The 21,493-nt window shown below is 33.4% G+C and overlaps 1 protein-coding gene across 16 annotated transcripts in view; it reads right to left on the bottom strand.

Annotated features, from left to right (window-relative positions):
- Positions 1 to 5,290, bottom strand: part of LOC127732612 (TOG array regulator of axonemal microtubules protein 1-like) — an 86,202-nt gene extending 80,912 nt beyond the window's left edge. For 14 of the 16 annotated variants that reach the window (XM_052241665.1, XM_052241672.1, XM_052241667.1 and 11 more), the window contains exon 1: positions 3,153 to 5,283. In XM_052241665.1, the coding sequence (XP_052097625.1) occupies positions 3,153 to 5,057 (1,905 nt within the window). In that variant the 5' untranslated portion in view covers positions 5,058 to 5,283. Of the gene's footprint in view, positions 1 to 3,152 lie in introns of all 16 variants that reach the window. The other 2 variants (XM_052241684.1, XM_052241666.1) reach the window with 2 other exon arrangements.
- Between the last annotated feature and the right edge of the window lie 16,203 nt (positions 5,291 to 21,493).

The following is a 21,493-nucleotide window of genomic DNA, read 5'->3' as shown; positions in this document are numbered from 1 at the left end:
GGACCTCAATGAAGACAAATTTAAAAAACGGGACCGAAATTAAACATCTAAAAACACGGTTAGATTTGGCATATCAAAGAACCCCAATAATTCAATTTTTGATGAAATCAAACAAAGTTTAATTTTGGACCCTTTTGACCTCAATATGAACCAATTTGATAGCAGGGCCTACAAATAAAAAATCTAAATAATGGTTAGATTCAGCATATCAAAGAACCTCATATATTCAATTTTTGTTGAAATCAAACAAAGTTTAATTTTGGACCCCAATTTGGACCAACTTGAAAACTGGGCCCATAATCAAAAATCTAAATACATGTTTAGATTCAGCATATCAAAGAACCCCATATATTCAATTTTTGTTGAAATCAAACAAAGTTTAAATACTGGACCCTATCTTGGACCAACTTGAAAACTGGGCCCATAATCAAAAATCTAAACACATGTTTAGATTCAGCATATCAAAGAACCCCAAGAATTCAATTTTTGTTAAAATCAAACTAAGCTTAATTTTGGACCCTTTGGACCTTAATGTAGACCAATTTAAAAAACAGGACCCAAAATTAAAAATCTAAATACACGGTTAGATTTGGAATATCAAAGAGCCCCAATAATTCAATTTTAGATGAAATCAAACAAAGTTTAATTTTGGACCCTTTTACCTCAATATGAACCAATTTGATAACGGGGTCCACAAATAAAAAATCTAAATACATGGTTAGATTCAGCATATCAAAGAACCCCATATATTCAATTTTTGTTGAAATCAAACAAAGTTTAATTTTGGACCCCAATTTGGACCAACTTGAAAACTGGGCCAAAAATCAAAATACATGTTTAGATTCAGCATATCAAAGAACCTCATATATTCAATTTTTGCTAAAATCAAACAAAGTTTAATTTTGGACCCTTTGGACCTTAATGTAGACTATTTTGAAGACTGGACCCAAAATTAAAAATCTAAATACACTGTTAGATTCGGCATAACAAATAAATAAATGTGATCAAAGATTTTACAAATCTAATGTGCCATACTGTGCAATTAAAGATAACTTCTTGAAATTTTTCAATATTTGAAATTTGAAAAAAAAATTATATTTGAAGAATAATTCTTTTTAATTTCTGAAATCTGAAATGAGAAAAAATTGACCCCCCACAATTTCTTTTTATCCCCCCCCCCCCTTTTTTCCCCCAAAAAATTCTTTCCCTCAAGATATGGTCATAATCTCAATTCAAATTTCCAATGGAGTTGGCAACCATAATTACCCATTTAATTTTACCATAGTGCTAACTTAATCTATTTTATAAAAGAATTAAAAATATAGTGTCAAATCTTTCATATAGATTTTTTTGTAAAATAAAATGATGCAACATTTGCAGATATTTTTACTGGTCTTCCTTTATAAATATGCATTTCTTTAAACATAATTTAAAAGCAGTGTAAGGGAAGTAACCAAAACGGTGTATTTGGATTACCTCCCTTACACTGTTTTAAATTATCTTTATTGTTCATTAACCATTACTTTATACATAATTTAAAAGCAGTGTAAGGGAGATAATTTCAATGATGTATTTGATTTATCTCCCTTACACTGCTTTAAATTATGTTTTGTACTAAAGTATTTGTCCATTAACCAGGACAACCTTGTTTTTCCCCCTTTTTTGCCCCTAATTCCTAAACGGTTTGAGCCATAACCCCCCAAAGCAAATCCTAACCATCCCTTTGTGGTATGGAAACTTGTAGTATAATTTCAGAGAGATCCATACACTGTTCCACAGTTATTGTCTGGAAACTAGAAAATGCTTATTTTTGACCCCTTTTTGGCCCCTAATTCCTTAACTGTTGGTACCATAACCCCCAAAATCAATCCCAACCTTCCTTTTGTGGTATTTAACCTTATGGTAAAATTTCAAAAAGATCCATTCACTTAAACTAAAGTTAGAGTGCGAAAACCAATGTGTATTCGGACGACGACGCAGGACGACGACGACGCCGACGACGACGCCAACGTCATACCAATATACGACCACAAAAATTTTTTTGCGGTCGTATAAAAATTACTTGATATTTAGAAGAAAATAAAAATTTTGCAATTTTTCCATTTATAAAGGGGCATAACTATAGAACGGTTGAAACGACGCTACCAAAATTCAAACTTGATCTGTGTTTTGTGGTAATAAGCATTGTGTATGAGTTTCATAACATTTGGTTGCAGCAAACTTAAGTTAGAGAACGGAAACTAAAAACTTTGCAATCTTTCGATTTATTAAAGGGCATAACTCTAGAACGGATAAAGTGACGCCACCAAAATTCAAACTGCCCACTGTGGGCTGATGGAAAAATCAAAATCCACTAGAGCTGTTGTGTGCACTATTGAGTAAAAATACTGGAAGTGAAAGAAAATACTTCATAAAAAGTTTCTTTGAAATGAAATACAAACAATATGTAAAGCCAATGCTTTCACCATGTTTCCAAAGAAATAAATTGTTTAGGTCCGAATTTCCTCACTTATAAATGAAAAATCGCCTCAGTCACCCTGTAGCCTGAGCCCTGTATAATATTAGTCATTTTTTCCATTTTATGTATCACAACTTTTCATTAAAGCAGTTTGAAGAAAATATCAACAAATCAGGTGTTTGCTAAATGCTGAATTTCCAATTTAAAGAATACAAAATCTAAGGTGACATAAATTATAATTTATTTTTTGAAAACAGCATGGTCTGATGAAACCAAAATATGAATTAAGAGAGATGGGTATACATTTGTACATGTATGTCTTTCAAAAGCAACCCCACAACAAATAAAAAGCCTTCCAGAATCCACACAATTGCTGATAGCTATATATATAGTGATACATTTTTGTAGATAACATGAAAATATAAATGTACATTCTTGTTTGTCATAAATTCCATACAATGTATATGTAAATAATATAGACACCAATAGATTTGTATCAAAAGAATAATCAATAGTGCAAGTCAGGTCAGAATCTCATATCTACATGTAACAAACATAATAAATGTATTCCAACAAAAAAGTGTGTGTATCATATGCACTAATTTAGATTCTGAAATCTAATTGATTACTCTTCAGCTACAATACTGCAATATCTGGAATGTAACTGGGGTCAGACTTAACAAGTGATTTTTACCTGTGTCATTGATTTTCCCCTTTCCTCTTGGTCCTCTTCCCATGGTAGTTTACTACGACCTCGACCAGCACTTAAAAATCGAGTCCTGTTGGTTGGAGTCAAACTCTCACTTGGTATGACATTAGGTGTTGACCTGGCAGATGAAGAGACAGACTCTAGTTCCATGGTGTCTGATCTAGAATACTGTCGAGCTGAGGAACCTGACCCACCAACTGCCATTATCCATTCAATGTCAGCACCATGAACATACTGGCTCCTCGATGAAGCTGAACTCGGCATGGGTGTAGCATACTCCACTAACCGATCTGAGTTCAATCTTGGTAGTTGTCGTCTTGCTAACCGTGCTTGAACAGCAGCCATGACACCTTCTCCTTCGTTCATTAATTCAACAGTGTCAACAGCATGTACTAATGGTTGCATCCTTCCCTGTCCCATAGCTTGGGCTATCACAGCAAAACATTCTAATACCGCCTGACGCACCTGTCTTTTACTGTCTGTTAATAAAGGTGCAATAGTTTTACAAATTTTTGGGAGATCAAAGTCATAACTTGGGAATGTTAGCAATGCTGCAATCAAAATATTGATAGTTTCTTGTCGCACACGAGAGTTTTTATGAGTCAAATTATTTTCTAGTATCACAGATAAAACAGGCTTTGCTTGGTAACTCTGCATCATTTTTATGGCGACCTTCATCACAGCCTGACGCACAACTATTTTATTGTCACCCATTCTTTTAGCCAAGGTTGAAGATAAAGGTTTCAAAAATTGCTTAACATTCTGGCCTAATTTTTCCACCAAAATTTCTAAAATTTCTAATGTAACTGTAGTGGTTTTGAAATAATTGTCATCTAGCAAATTATTAAGAAAACTAATGAAAGGCATCATGTGGGGCAGAAGGTTTCCTGCAATCTCTTGATGTTGCAAGTCTCCAACAATTCGCTTCATTTCCTCAACTCCTTGAGCACGCAATTTGAAATTCTCTTGGTCATTTATTTGATTCATTACATGACTAGGGACTATTCCAAATTCATATGACTCAACATACTGGGCACGACTGCTGTTTGGCATTTGTGTTGACTTGGAGAATGGTTTTGAATTTCTAGGTGTGGTTGATCCTGAGTTATAACCATCTTGCAAGTCTATATCACTATTTGTCAGCTGACAGTAATACCGCCTAAGTGGCACTGCAAGTTTCTGAATGTAAGAGGTAAACTCCCGTTCACCTACTAAATTACGAATTTTCTCCATAGTTGTGAGGACATTTTCACGAATACTATCCTCTAGAGAACTGTTCAGTAATTTCCTTGCCAAAGATTGAGTTATGTCAAAAAAGTTTTCCCTTCCGAACTCTGGTGTGAAAAGCATTGGTAATGCAATTATTGTTTCTTTTTCAACACGTGGATCATTATTATCTAAGCCATATTGAACAATAGCTTTCAATAACCCTTGCACTCTACGAGTATGTTTCATATAGACATGCAAGGTTTGAATAACAGCTCTTCTCACAGTTATTTTGCTCTCTCCAATATTTGGAATAAGTTTTCCTAAAACAACTGTCATGCATGGGTCTAAATCATCCCCAAATTGGGGAATTACTTCATTTATTAATTGTATGCATTTCAGGCGAACATCCCAGTTCGAATCTTTAAGAGCCTGAGCTAAACCATTAAATATGGCCTTTGGATCACGATATGGCAGTTTTCCACCACTTCGTCTAACCTTGATAAGCAATTGTTCGAGTATTTCAACTCGATTGTTGAAGCTCTCGTCATTAAGTTGGTCGAGAACTTCATCTTCTTCCATATTCCAAACCCTCGATTGGTTTGTATCTAGATATGGGGCATTGTTATATTCAAGACTTGAAAACTTTGTTACGTGCAACTTGTTGGCTACCTTGCCAGCCATCTAAAAATCACCTGAACTACGAATGTAAAGCTTGATTTTGTGTCTTTGTCAGAGTTTTTGACACCTGCAATCACGAAGGCAGAGAGTCTTGTTGATAAAGGATTTGAATATCATTCCAAATCATGGTTGTCGAATTTTATTTTGCAGTTGCACATTGTTTTTTCACTTCACTTCACGATTTACCTGTCAAGATGGCGGATTCTCTGACAACAACACAAACTATGGAGGTCACGTGACCATTCCCCGGATGCTTGGTAAATATATATTACGAATTTGCGAATTAAAATTATTGCAAAAGGTTGTTACCTGATACTCAGCACGATACACACTACTCTAAAAACTTAATGATTTTAAATTTTATGTGGAATTTTCCCTATAAGGTTTGAAATCTTAAAAATTCTCAAATAGTATTATTTGACTTTTGTCAAGGATTTGTATGCAAAAGTTGTTTAAAATTGTAATAAATTGTTGTTAATAATAGTTATTTAAAACTGTAATAAACTGCTTTTTGCAAGCAGAGACAAACATTATATTTAATAAAACTGCAAGATGGGACCAAAATGAGAACATTCGGTTTTCCCTCACGAGGAAAGAGTTTAAAGCAAGTTTTGACTCTAGATCTATATCGAAAACATATTTGGCAAAAGTGCAACTTAACTGATTCACATCTGAATGTCAAAACATTATAATTGCTGTTATATCAAGTCTAAGCTAATACAAAAGAACAAAATCAAAGTGTATGACTAACTGATCAAATGAATAGTGGCCAAGCTTACGATAAAGTGGAAGTTATGTTAATTAACTTATTTTAAAGAAAACACATGATATCATGATAGGGGAGACATGGTAAAAGAGTATGTTACTATATGGTAAACTTGATCAGGCATAGAATAATCTTAATCAGCTGAAATCGATTGCATTTTGCAATGAAATCAAATACAATAAGTAATGTCTGCATTTTCTGATTACAAGTAATGGTAATTTAATCAATTAGTATTAATTAATAGTAATTTAATAAATTAATGTTAATTAATAGTAATTTAATCAATTAGTGTTAATTAATAGTAATTTAATCAATTAGTGTTAATTAATAGCAATTTAATCAATTAGTGTTAATGAATAACAATTTAATCAATTAATGTTAATTAATAGTAATTTAATCAATTAGTGTTAATTAATAATAATAATAGTCAATTAATGTTAATTAATAGTAATTTAATCAATTAGTGTTAATTAATAATAAATGAATCAATTAGTGTTAATTAATAGTAATTTAATCAATTAGTAATAACTATGATTTAAGTGTATTTTCAACAGAAATAAAACGAAAGAAAAAATAAATACAATTAAAAACCAATTCTTGAAGGTCTTTCCACCTCGATAATAAGAATGGAATTTAAAAAACAGTTTTGGAAAATGTCACTCCTGGTTGATGTTATTTGTTACTTCATACTGATATAAAAAATAAGATTTATAGGTTCTTTTTCATAGGATTAGCCTGAAATAGGCAACTTCCGGTTAAAATACGGTCATTTCCGGTTGATCTGATAAATGATGAAATGTCTACAACCAAATGTAGAAGACTTAATTGTTTTATAATGAACCAGTAAGAATTTTTAGCAAAGGTCAAAATCTAGAACGTCAAATTGACCTTTGACCTTGACCTCAATTTCAAGGTCATAGGTCAGTGATCTCAAATTGGAAGAACCCAGGTCAATCACTTGTATGGTTCTGGTGTAATACTGATTTCAAATACATAAGTGGAGAAAATTCCTATAAGGGTTGACCGAAACCCTTCGACTTAAATAGGTTGAAGTTGCACCCTATCGTAAATAATTATTTGGCAAACACATCATATCATTAACTGTTACGGTTTCTTTTGAATAAAGATAACAAGCAAAATTTAAAATTTAGAACATGACCTTGACCTTCGACCTTGACCTCAATTTCCTTTAAATGGACCAAGGACTTCATATCAAAATACTTTAGGCCTCTACGACTTATAATGTATGAATTTATCCAACATATCACCTATTTTAAATTTTTAAAGGGAAATAACTCCCATAAGATGTCTTCCAATCACATCAATTTAACTTAACCAAACCATTCTTAAGAGTAGACGAACAATTTGGTGAAAACAGTTTGTTGAAATCTTTTACGATTTCAGAGAAATAAAGAGAACAAGAAAAAGGGGATGCAGGGAGATAACTCCTACAAGAATAAGTGTTCTGTTACACAGGGTGAGTTTTGAAATCCTCATCATTGTACGAAATCATTGGCCAAAAATCCTATCGATATGTTGTAAAGCAAAAAAACATCTTTGACGGCAGAAGAACAAAAAATTAATCAGAAGAAAAGCAAAAGGTCTTTCCACGAAAAGTGGAAAGACCTAAATATTTGGTTAAAAAAGAAAAAAAACTTTATATCTATTTAAAACTTTAGAATATGTGAATATATTTACGTTAAGATATCACAATAAACTTAGATGCATAATGCAAATAAGCAGTATTAATTAAAATAATTTATTATATACTTAGTAGTAAATACATGTAAACTGTATGTGTAATACAATCAATGGCTATCGTGCTGTATCAACCATCCGTGATGATATCGATATCAGTCACGGTTGCAAAAGCTTTATCAAACCCATAACCTCTATGACGTTACAGCATCGATATCAGTCACGGCTGTAAAGGCTTTATCAAACCCCTAATCTGAATTACATCATCTCACGTGAAAAAAACATCTACTTGAAGTATATAATAAAGTGTATATGATATGGCTTTTTCAATATCACACCCCGTATCAACCCTCAACCAATATAATCCCTCGAGCAGAGCTCTTGGGATTATATTAGTGTCTCTGATTGATACGAGTGTGATATTGAAAAAGCCATATGATATTCTCTATTTATTCACGGTTAAAAAATTTATGAGAACAATTTACGTCGCATAAAAAACTTATAAATACTTATACATAAAAATGGTTGAATCTCGGAGCGGTTCATGATTTGTATAAATTTTAAATCATCATTCAAATTTTCGAAACTATTAATATGTTGTGAACATTCTGAGTAAAGGTAAGTCATTATATATATATATATATATATATATATAGACAACATGCAGTTCAATAAAAAAATGTTTCTCAGTTTCAACTCTATTGTCTTAGATATATATATATTCTTTATTCTCACAAACCAAATTACAAAGGTATAGAGATAATTATACATATTTCAATACAATTACGTAAATAAATTAAAAACCAATTCTTCAGAGAACAATTGAAGGTCTTTCCACCTCGATAATAAGAATGAAATTTAAAAAACGGTGTTGGAAAATGTCACTCCTGGTTCATGTAAATTGTTACTTCAAACTGATATAACAAAAAAATAGAATTATAGGTACATTTCCACAGGATAAGTCTGAAATAGAATACTTCCGGTTAAAATACGGTCATTTCCAGTTGACCTGATAAATAATGATGAGTTTACAACCAAATGCAGAAGACTTAATTGTTTTATAATGAAACAGTAAGAATTTTTAGCAAAGGTCAAAATCTAGAACGTCAAATCGACCTTTGACCTTAACCTCAATTTCAAGGTCATAGGTCAGTGATCTCAAATCGAAAGAACACAGGTCAATCACTTGTATGGTTGTGAGGTAATACTGATTTCAGATACATAAGGGGAGAAAACTCCTATAAGGGTTGACCAAAACATTTAAACTAAAATGGGTTGAAGTTGCGCCCTATCGTAAACAGTTATTTGGCAAACACATCATATCATTAACTGTTACGGTTTCTTTTGAATAAAGATAACAAGCAAAATTCAAAATTTAGAACATGACCTTGACCTTTGACCTTGACCTCAATTTCCTCCAAATGGACCAAGGACTTTGTATCAAAAGACTTTAGGCCTCTACGACTTATAATGTATGAATTTATCCAACATATCACCTATTTTAAATTTTCAAAGGGAAATAACTCCCATAAGATGTCATCCGATCACAGCAGTTAAACTTAATGAAACTATTCTTAAGATATAAAGATAACAAGAAAAAGGGGACGAAGGGAGATAACTCCTACAAGAATAAGTGTTCGGCTACACAGGGTGAGTTTTGAAATCCCCATTACTGTACTACACCATTGGCCAAAAATCCTTTCAATATGTTGTAAAACAAAAAAGCATCTTAGACGGCAGAAGAAAAAAAAAATAATCAGAAGAAAAACAAAAGGTCTTTCCACGAAAAGTGGAAAGACCTAATAATGTACGAAAGTAGAAGGAGGCATTCACAATTGTTCACCCAGACAAGTTCAATTTGTTATTGATCTCCTTGATAAGTTTACATAGTTCATTCAGTTCTGTACATTTTTTGGAATTCATTAAGTCATAAAACTTCAACGTGTTGGGTCTATTTCTATAATGAAATGCAATACATTGTTTTCTACAGTTATCAAAAGCTGAACAATTAAAAATGTAATGGTATTCATCACCAATGGCATCTAAATTACACAATACACACTTTCTGTTTTCTCTTTCTATGTTTTGCCATCTTCCAGTTTCTATTGGAAATTTCATGTTCAGAGTTCGAAATTTAAGAAATAAAGATATCTGCCTGTCATCCAAAATACTTTTTTAAAAATAATTCAAAAGAACTCCAAAGAATCTTTAAATAAACGATAATTTAATGCTTTTGGTGATTCCTGTAGGCTTGCTAGCCAATTTTGTTTGAACTGATCTATTAAGTGCTGTTTAATGGTTACATGTAGCCATGTTTTCTTTACAAAATAGATATTGTCCCATACATATGACAAGCCACACGTGTCTAAAATTGATTTGACTTGTTTTAACCATAAAATATTTGTACCATATTTAAAGTTGCTAAGTTATACAAAATATAAGGCAATTTGCCATGTTTTCCAGTTACCAACTTGAACCAATAATTTATCATTCGTAATTTGATTGAAATTTCGAATGGATATCTTCCCAATTCACCATAAATCATAAAATCAGGAGTAGACTTTTTTACTCCAAGTAATATTTTACAAAATTTAATATGAACCCTCTCGATCATTGAATTGTCAGAACAATAATTACACGATCGATCTTCAACAGGTATTGGCGGCCTGGTGTATCTTCCAGTCTCGATGGCTAACCTAACGGGAGCGAGCCTGCACGAAACATGGCCATTACACATCGGTACTACCGTGGAATAATTTTGAAACATACGGTTCCACGGAACAGTTACTTTTGTATTGCATGTATGTTCTAAGTTTATTTCCATTATCTTTTCCGCGATCGTTAAAGAGTTCTCTCTGCCATTCTGTGTTATTTAGATTGTTAACTTGTTCAACGACTTTTTCATGGCTACTTTTGTACTTATTGTCACATCACTAACATATCCCTAATTTCCAATAAGTTGACCGTCTTGTTTACCTCCGTATTCCAGCCTTTCCGTCGATGTGATATCCCGGCAACTCATATTAAACGCAGTTCTTCTCTGATCCATTCGTGTAAGTTTACACAGAAGCCGTACACAAGAATCGCGTTGCTTATTCAAACATGATGTCCATCCTAAGTCGCCAACTGTAGAAATATTAGACGTATTTCTATCAACAGATAAAAAGTACTTAATAGCTTTATTTTGATTAGAATTAATTACGCTAAACGATTTAGTTCCCCAAATTCCACTTCCATACATTAAAATAGGCTGCACCATTGAGTTGTACAATTTTGTATAAACCCTATATGACATACCACCGGATGAGATAAAACGTCAAAAAACAGCTCCCAAAACTCGGCTTGCTGATTTTGCTAGTTCCTTTGTATTTTTTGTCTTGAAACGTAAGATGTTCATCAAGCCAAATCCCAAGGTATTTATAAAAATCCGTTATTGTTAAATCATAATTACATGTAAAATTAATGTCTGAAATATCAAACGATTGCGGTCTTAAGTGAACAGCTTTAGTCTTTTCTGGGTTTATGAACAACTTCCAAGATGAGCACCAATCTATCAGGACATTAAGCATACGCTGTAAACTCTGTTCGTCCAGCGCGATTAATGCAATGTCATCAGCAGAAAGCAAAATGCTTGATGTTCTTTCACTTAAAGACACTCCACACTCAAGACTGTTAATACGACCGGCTAAGTAATTTATATACAGAGAATAACGTAGGCAAGAAAATGCATCCCTGTTTAACTCCAGATGACACATCAAACCACGGTGTTAACAGATTGTTCACTCGAACTGTGCACTGAACATCTTCGTAATAATGATTTGATTGCATTTAAAAATTGGCCATTTCCCATAACTTGAAGCTTGTACCAAAGTAAATCCCGCCTTACAGTATCGAACGCTTTTTTTCATATCCACGAAACAAAACAAACAAACAAATATTTTATTTGCCAATCACGGCGCCCAAAATGAGCAGAATAATTACAATATAATTTCAAACATAATGTCAAAGTAAATTAAAAATAGGTTAAACAAAGTACATAACATAATTAATTTTGATTTCGTGGTTATCGTTTGTCACTGTATCATCATATATGTTTTTCTTTTATTATTTTATTGTTCAGGGTTGTGGGGAACAATCTTTGGATAATTCATATATTATTATAATATGCTTTAAACGACGTTTGGTATATCCATTTGAGCCACAAATAATTTGAGGTACCAGAAGCATAAACATGTATAGTTGTTATATGTGTCGAATTCATAGTCATGAACCACTAGACTCAAGCTGGCAGCCACTTATTGGCTGCTAAAAGTGGCTGCCAGCTTGAGTCTAGTTCATGAACCAGATGTTTCGTTACCCGCTTTGTTGAAAGTTATTATAATATAAAAATAAGATGTGGCATGATTGCCAATGAGACAACTATCCACCAAAGTTCAAATGAAGTGGATGTAAACAATTATAGGCAACCGTACGGCCTTCAACAATGAGAAAAACCCATACCGTATGGTCGGCTATAAAAGGCCCCGACATGAAAAGTACGAAACAATTCAATTGAGAAAACTAACGGCCTAATTTATGACAAAACAATTTATGAAAAACAAATATGACAGACATGAACCAACGACAACCACTGAACTACAGGCTCCTGACTTGGGGCAGGCACATAAAGAATGTGGCGGGGTTAAAAATGTTTGTGAGCGCTCAACCATCCCCTAACCTGGGACAGTGGTGTAACAGCTAGTACAACATAAGAACAAACTATAAAAATCAGTTGAAAAATGCTTAACTCATCAGATGGATACAAATAGAAATACATCTCACAAAAACACAGAATGGGCGTGGACGGGTACTTATACATCCCAAAAACAAAAAAGACACAAAGTACAGATCTGAGAGTACTCGCAGTTACTGACAGCTAGTTCAAAGCCAATAACAACTAATGAAAAAAATCATGTATCTAAGACTAAAATATCAATCAGTGCACATCCAACATCCAATGGATTTAGTCTAAAAACGTCATGAACAGTCAGAGAAAAACATGACCTTGTGCAATGCCAAACTATAGGTGTCGACAGGTTGTAGTACCGTGAAAGTACATATGTGTAAAATTTAGTATGGTTTTAATTTATTGATAACAAAATCAATATTTATACCAATAAAAACAATATTCAAAGATTTAATTACAGTGTTGAATAGGTAACCTTTTAAAATAAGTCTATTTACAGGATTGTATCTAAATTTCCGGGCTCGGTTAACAAAGGTGTAAACATCACCGTAAAATTTAGGATGTGATATTCCGTTTGAAATAAGTTTTCTACAGGTACAGCCAAATTTGCAGACCAAATCTTTGTATCTATGAAAGAATTTAGTAAAGGTTTTAAGTAATTTGTGGTAACGAAATCCCCGGCTTAATAATTTACTAGTAATACATAGATTACGCTCATTAAAATCCAAAACGTCACTACAGACACGAGCATAGCGAACGATTTGGGATATATAAACATCTTAAGACGGTGCCAAAGGAACATCACCGTCCAATAAGGGAAATGAACAATAGGGAAAGAAAAATCATCTCTTTTGTCGTAAAGTTTTGTGTAGAGTTTCTGGTGTAATATTGAAATATCTAGATCTAGGAAAGGACAGTTATTGCTGTTGATATTAGATTTATTTGAAGTAATTTCCTTTGGGTAAATTTCAGCGGTATAGTTGGAGAATTCTTGATTATCTAACGAAAAAATATCACTAACATAACGGTAAGTGTTGTTGAATTTATCAATTAAATGGAATTTAGACGGTTCTTTACCGAGTTGGCTTTCTGTGTATTCACTCAAATCAACCAGTAAGAACATAACAAAAATTGTACAGGCTATTAAGCATACATTGTAGACCTGATGATGTACTTGACAGAGGAATCACATCATCTAGGATAGAGAATGGAAACAGGGATTGTGTCAAAGAGACAACAATCCGACCAAAGAACAGAACACATCCCAGGGCCACCAATGGGTTTTCAACGTAGCGAGAAAATCGCTACATTGAAAACAATTACCTATATACTTTAATATAAAGTATATAGGTATTGTTTTCCGAGACAAGTGCCTGTGGTTCCCGACTTGGGACAGGCGCAAAAATGCGGCGGGGTTAACCATGTTTTGTGAGATCTCAACCCTCCACCTATACCACTAGCCAAATTGGCAATGTGGAATAAACAAACACACAGCAATACGCACAGTAAAATCCTGTTTAAAAGAAGTCCGAATCCGATGTTAGAATAGGTAAAAGAAGAAACTAAGCAAAATGACAATGATCAACATAAATTTACAAAGAACTACTAGCAGTTACTGACATTCCAGCTCCAGAACTCAATCAAACTGATCGAAAGATTAATGTCTTCATCCTATGAAAATCAACAACAATTCCCCCGTTAGGGGTTTTGTATCATGTCATCATAAATTATACGAAAAGAACATAACCATATCAAGCCAACAACTGGTTTTAGAATGAATGTTTTTATTGTCGATACAAAGACCCTACAGTTTTTCGCTCCCTTTAGAGTTCATACGATGCCCCAAGTTTTTGTTTTTAACTTGATTTGTATCAAGTTATTAATGGGTTTATGAGATTTGAACGTCGGTAAACTATATAATAATAGTTGTCTCGAATTAAATCAGGAAGACATAAGAGATATTTAAGTTCTTTAATTTCAAACATAGTCATGAATGAATACAGGATATAAAAATAAATATTATTTGGCAGATTTATGCCTACGTCCAAATTGACCGCTTCATTCATTGTTATCATATCGTGGAGAGAGGTAGACATAGTGACATCTCCATTAAATAAAACTTGACCTCATAATAAACCAAAAGACAGGTCAGTGCGAATCTTTATGAATTCCTTATCGTAATTTAAACATGTTAGTGTGATATCTATAATTTATCTACTACTGAACAAACTACGTGATTCAGACAGAGTCTTAGATAGCAACCCCCAGGACTTGCAAAAAGGTGTACAGGTATTGAAAAATGGAAAATGAATTGATACGGATCTGTCAAATCATCAAGTATTCTTTATTGACTATTGTGAATTCCCACGTACCTACAGTCCCGGCGTGAGACGAGGTTTGTCCCGTCCCCAATTTTTTTATTCAGGATTGTTGTAAAGGTGTCCGTATTCATAGTTTGCACGGCCGACACTCGGCTAACCGAGAGATTGGTCGGTTAATCTATATTGAGTATGCGGCTATATGGGCGGTTGGTCTGTTAATCGGGTCGGTTATATGTCTGTTAAGAGTAAAACGCACAATTTACATGTTCAACTCTGTTAAATATACAGATTTTTGGCATATCATAAGAACCAAATAAAAAAAAAGAAAAGTGTCTGACAAAACGATATCTATCATAGAACATTTTCCACCTGTAAAAACATTTCATAGTCTGCGCAAACTTCAGTAAAACTAAAAGGCGTCGCGCAAGTATGTGGTATTTATGCTTATACGCATAGCAATTGTTTTAATCAAAAGCGAAACAAACAATTTTAGATATCATTTAAAGGACACAAAATAGTACTTTGGTTCTAAAAAATAAATTGACATTAGTAAATATTTCATAATTGTAATATAAAGTGAGTAATACCACGTTTTAGTGACTATTAGGGGAATAAAGTCTGTTAATGGGTTGGACAATTAAAATTGTGTCAGTTAAGAGTTATTTAGCCACGACAATAGTTTTGCTACCTTTATAATTTCCCATTAAAAAAGTTAAGAATGAGATGTACTTGAGTAAAAAAAAAATGACAATACGGTGAAACAGTATCCTTGTAGTAAGAGCATTTTTATTTTGACTTTCTTTGCATATGGAAAGGTGTGTCACTGCAATATAGCGTGATATAGATTGGCCGCCGGATTATGCATGAATTTATTATTAACGTTTTCAATCAGCCTTGATGTTTGTGTCTGTTCAAAGAAGCACGTTCAAAAATCCGACTGAAAGTGTCTGTCTTATACAACACCGGGTACATATAACGTGTTGTCGTTCTCATATGGACATGATATTTGCCACTTTCTACATAAGCGCAGAGGAGAACTACAGTTGTGCGCTTGTAAAATTCTAGCATTTGTCAACAATTTGAGTACATCGCAATCCGTTACTGTTTCAACCACCCCCTCCCCCTGAAAGTTTGTTTTGTTTGCACTTTACAATATTTACTGAGTTATCAGATTCAGCGGTTGACAGGAGGCCAATGTTTATCGGACTCCAGTCTCAAATAACATAAAGTGATATACAGTAAAAAAATTGCAAAGCATCTATATAGATATCGTTGTCTAAACTATTAATTTAAAAATAAGGAGATGTGGAATAAATGCCAAAATTGTTTTAACAATCATCTTGGAGGGTCTAAGTAGTAAAAAGGGGTGTTTCATGTCTGTATTCTTAAACAATTTTTATTTTTCTATCTTTTTTAGCAATGCATCACTCTCTACTGTCCTTATCTATTATTCTATATTCTGCGTCTCCATCCAGATTCTCGTGTATACCATGAGGGTCCGGATTGGGGGTGTTGTTTATTTCTGTATTCTTTAAATTGTTATGTCACTTTTCTCTACATTTTATTTATTTTTCTCATTATTCTTTCTATATTCTTTATATTTTAGCATCCCAATATATTTTACTTACTGATGTTTAGTTACATTACGACGTTTATCTCTGATATAAAAAGGCAGATGTGGTATGATTGCCAATGAGACAACTCTCCACAAGAGCCCAAAATGACACAGAAATTAACAACTATAGGTCACCGTACGGCCTTCAACAATGAGCAAAGCCCATACCGCATAGTCAGCTATAAAAGGCCCCGAAATGACAATGTAAAACAATTCAAACGAGAAAACTAACGGACTTATCTATCTATAAATAAAAATGAACGAAAAACAAATAGGTAACACATAAACAAACGACAACCACTGATTTACAGGCTCCTGACTTAGGACAGGCACATACAAACATAATGTGGCGGGGTTAAACATGTAAGCGGAATCCCAACCCTCCCCTAACCTGGGACAGTGGTATAACAGTACAACATAAGAACGAACTATAAAAATGATGTATATACTGGTTACCAATGTGGATGACAATTTGGTGTCATTCATAACAACGAAACAGAATTCATTGCCATTCATAACTCTTAACAGACCAAATAACAGACCGGGTTTTATACATCCGACCCATTAACAGACCAGGTTTTTAATAAAAATTGATTAATATCACCAAAATACAGATTTTCGTGTAGATTTTTCACACAATGATATTAATATGGTTAACAAACATAATGCCTGTCTTTTTTCGATGTTCAAAATATTGCATGCAAGTAAATTCAGCCAAGTTGTCATTTTGTGTACATTTTGTGTGTGTTAAATGTGTATAAATTTATTGGTGAGTAACCCGCCTTTTCATTTTATTGATTGTTTATCGAAGCTAGAAAAAAAAATAATTACACCACTGGATTCAGTACATTGAATTGTTTTGTCAGACATGAATATTTTTATGATAAAAAATATATTTAAAAAGTTATACAATGAAACATACTGAACTTGCAAGTATTTTCTCGATAACACCTGATTAACAGACTTTAGCCAACCCAATTAACAGACCAACCGCCGATATAGCCGCATACTCAATATAGATTAACCGACCAATCTCTCGGTTAGCCGAGTGACGGCCGTGGTTTGAGTACTCTTGTATTTGTCGTGTAAGCATAGAGAAAAGTTTAACCGCTTAATTCAACCCATGCAAAAGTTTTAAAGAAAAGTATACTATATGAAAAAGATATACCCGGTACGTATATATACGACGCACAACCCTTTATGTTAATCTATTATAGACTAATAATATAATTATAGTACAATATGATTGAACTTGTGTCTCTCTGGTTGTCTTATGAGATTTATTCTGATGGAATATCACTGGGTAAAATGTATGATCTATACACTTCAAGTTTGAGACGTAATCGGCAGCAGGTATATAAGATAAGATATTTTTAAGATATTTTATTTCCAATTATGGGCCCCAAAGGGCATAAACATTACAACATCAATAATTTTTTCATAATACAATACAAACAATGAGATAAAAAAAAAAAAAAAGTTAAACGAGAACTATTTAAGTTCTTAAAGAATACGTAGATAAAGAATCTATAGTATGTTGTTTTTTTTAATACTAATGCATTTTATTGCAAGTGTGGTTGATATAGATAACAAACAAGCAGGTATATATGTGTTGTGAATGTTAAACAGCGAGTATACACTAAATTTGCATACAATGGATTTCAAAGACATTTTTTAGTCTATGATTTATTGGATTCTTCATGCAACATTCATAGGAAGTCAAACAAATGCGCTAACACAACTGTTGAAATGCTCTTATTCTAATCCGCGCGTTTTTACGTTGTAACTACCGTAAATACCATGAAATTCGAACTGACGATTTCGACAGATTTAGGTTACCACTTTTACCGTCCACCATTGTAGTATGTGTCTCTGGTTCCAAAGTGTCGTTTCAAATTTCAATGACCTAGATTGTTTAATAATTTTTATATAATAATGGTAGTGAAATTTGATCGTTGAAAAAATAATATTATATATCGATATCTATATGTCTTTCTTTTTGTTCGATTGTGTAGTTGCATTTGTTGCTGTCTCCAGTGCATGGCCAAAAGTATTCGTCACCTGCGTTTCAAGGACTTCTGATATAAGGTATCTAATATTAAGGATGTACACCTCTGAGGAGCCAAACATTTCTAAAATTAAACTTTTTTTCTTAACCTGATTTTTGGGTTTATATGACTGTAAAAAAATAATTGGTGAAGAAAAAATCATATGGTGGTGCACTTCTTTTTTTGCTACGGCCATTTGAAAATACCCAATTCTGATGATTTTCCCATTTTTCATAAATGTTTACCCATTTCTGGGCTATTATCATGAAAAAAATCACAGTTCCACAATTAAACTTTTTTTCATACTTTCAATAAAGATGGAGTGGACCAATCTGAATAAATTTAACTTAAAAAAAATTTAACTATAGGTAGGTGTTAATATAAGAAAGTTTTATAAAATTTTGGTTGCTTTTTCGTGTCAAATTTACCATGCTGTCAATTTTGTAAATTTGGGATTTTTCTCTTTTTTTGGAACAAAAAGCATATTATTTCATCTTCTTTGTTATAAATGATTGAAAAAATACATTTTAAAGAAATTTGAAAAAGAAAAATTGACATTGGATGAACATGGTAAAATCATTTCTTGTACCCCATACCCATTTTCTCAACATTTTGGCTAACGAGACTGACTTGATTGGTAAATTTGAAAATTTTATTACTCAAAAACTACTTATTGTAAGTACACAATTTTTTCAGAGTTAAGTTCGATTATAATATTTTTTGACTTCATTGAAATTTTCCACTTGTACCACATGTTTTGGAAATAATTCCAGAACGAGACTGAAACGTCAGAAGAATACATCCTTAAAACACATTTACAAAATATTTCGTAGGCATTTATTGTTAGATTTTTACATATCAGGTGTTAAAAGACACAGAATTGTCTAATTGAGTATATTTGTTTATTTGGCCATAGTTTTGTCGTCAATTGTTATGCCCCACCTACGATAGAAGTAGGGGCATTCAGGGGCGTAGTTAGAATAAAATGATGTGCACGCCGATCTACCGCCGAGCGGATCGAGGCGAAAATTTTATTGGAACATTTTATGCAGAAAATGATATTTTTTCGGTTTTCGGTCATAGGAGGGTTAAAAGTTGCGCTACATAGGACTTATAGACAATTCATGAATGCAAAACTATTCAGAATTCGTTTGAATAAGGTAAATCATGGTAAATTGAATACATAAGCAACACATTTTTGTGAGACAGAATTTACTCAAAATTGTCCAAAATCTGCTCTTCGGGTCTTAGCAGAAACGAACTTCTCCATTACTATGTCAATATTCACACTGAAATCCGGATGAATATGCATTAATGCTAGCGATGATAACCTATCGTTATTCATGGTTGATCGTACATGTGTTTTCAACCGATGTAGTACACTGAACGATCTCTCCGCGGTAGCACTTGCTACCAGCATTGTCAACATAATACTCAAAATACTTAAGGATATAACACTGGGCTTACTGCATCGAGTGTCTCACACAGCGAAGTTGGCATCTGATCGCGAGATGTTATACACCAGCGTGTTCGCCATCGAGCGACCTCCCGATTGAATTCGTCTAAATTACATGCCAGGTCAGTCTCGTACATCTCAAACAATGTTGCGATTTGTTCGTTAGTTATATTTCCAACAACACGAGGAAGCAAATACTGCGCAGAGAAGCGATTTTCTGATGATATCTGCGTAAAGTTAGTCAACATACCCCCCACCCCCCTTTTGAGGGTTTAAATTACGGTTTGCGGGAAATCAGACGATGAGGTTTTTTTACCCGGGGTATGAAGAACTACGATAAATTCGGGTTCATACGTTGTAAATTACACAATCTATAGTATAGTAATAATTTGGGTCTGTTCTTTTCCAAATTGACTGTTTTTCGGGGTATGGATTTTCATAAACACTATTTATTTTTTTGCCGGTATACTTTTGACTCAGACATTATTTCTACTATTGAATTGGACACAATTTTAAAGTCATTTCCACATACCCCATCAAATCCAAAGAGTTACCCCTGGCATATGCTATTCCATGATTTTGGGAAACGTTTTACACACTTAAAGTGACTTGGAAGAATTAAAATCAACATAGCTCGCCGGGAAGTCAAAATTATTTACATCTTTCCAGTTGGATGTTAGTAATTGCATCTTAACTTCTGTCATCTGCAAATTGGAATCGTGCAGACTTGACATGTCTGGTACGGAGGGGTGTTGGCTTTGGAGGTGACGGTCGAAACTGAGCTGGAGCTTGCAGTTGCATTTTCACTGTCAAGATTTATTCTCTCAGACTCTGGCAAGGATTGTTGGGAAATGGGTTCTTCTGAAGAACGTTTCGTTTTTATTGAAACGGGTTTAGTTAAAAAAAAAAACTGTCAATAGTTTTCCATTTAGCCTTTTCACCTTTTTCGCTACGTTTCGACGTCATATCGTGTTCAACGCCGGAAATTTTATGTGCTCTTTTTTCAGCATGCCGATGTGCACGCAACTGCGTGTTGGCTTATAGGGAGCTACGCGCCTGGTATTATGTTTTCTGGTCTGTGCGACCGTTCATTCGTCCGTCCGTCCGTCTGTCCCGCTTCAGGTTAAAGTTTTTGGTCAAGGTAGTTTTTGATGAAGTTGAAGTCCAATCAACTTGAAACTTAGTACACATGTTCCTTATGATATGATCTTTCTAATTTTAATGCCAAATTAGAGTTTTGACCCCCAATTTCACGGTCCACTGAGCATAGAAAATGATAGTGCGAGTGGGGCATCCGTGTACTATGGACACATTCTTGTTTTTGTTTTCTCTTGATATGAACAGGTACATTTTTTCTAATTCAATTTGGTTCGAATATATCGCAAATTTCTAACAAAAAATAATACTTGTGTTTATATCATCAGAAACGAAAACTCTCTATAACCAAAGTATAAACAAATAAACTTGACAATTCCGCTAATTTTAGTACCCAGTAATAAAAATCCGACCAGAAAAAACGTAGTTTTAAGTGAAAATTTAAACTCACAAGTGACGAATACTTATGGCCATGCTCTGTATGGATTGTTTCAGTCTAGATACAAATTCATTTCGGGTTCCAAAAATCTGCACGTTAATCTGATCAGTCAAAACATATAAAATCTGCAATATTTTATTGAAATCGCTTTCTACAGCAATGTTTAGAGACATAAACTTCAAAATTTCAAGGCGACCGTGTGACAAGAGTGAATAAAAGTGAAAACTTTACTTGGTCTTTGAGACTCACAGTGGAGCAGTTACAGAAAAAATATA

Source organism: Mytilus californianus, unplaced genomic scaffold (genome assembly GCF_021869535.1).
Source record: "Mytilus californianus isolate M0D057914Y unplaced genomic scaffold, xbMytCali1.0.p SCAF_26, whole genome shotgun sequence".
Taxonomy (NCBI): domain Eukaryota; kingdom Metazoa; phylum Mollusca; class Bivalvia; order Mytilida; family Mytilidae; genus Mytilus; species Mytilus californianus.
This window is presented reverse-complemented; position numbering and strand designations above follow the sequence as displayed.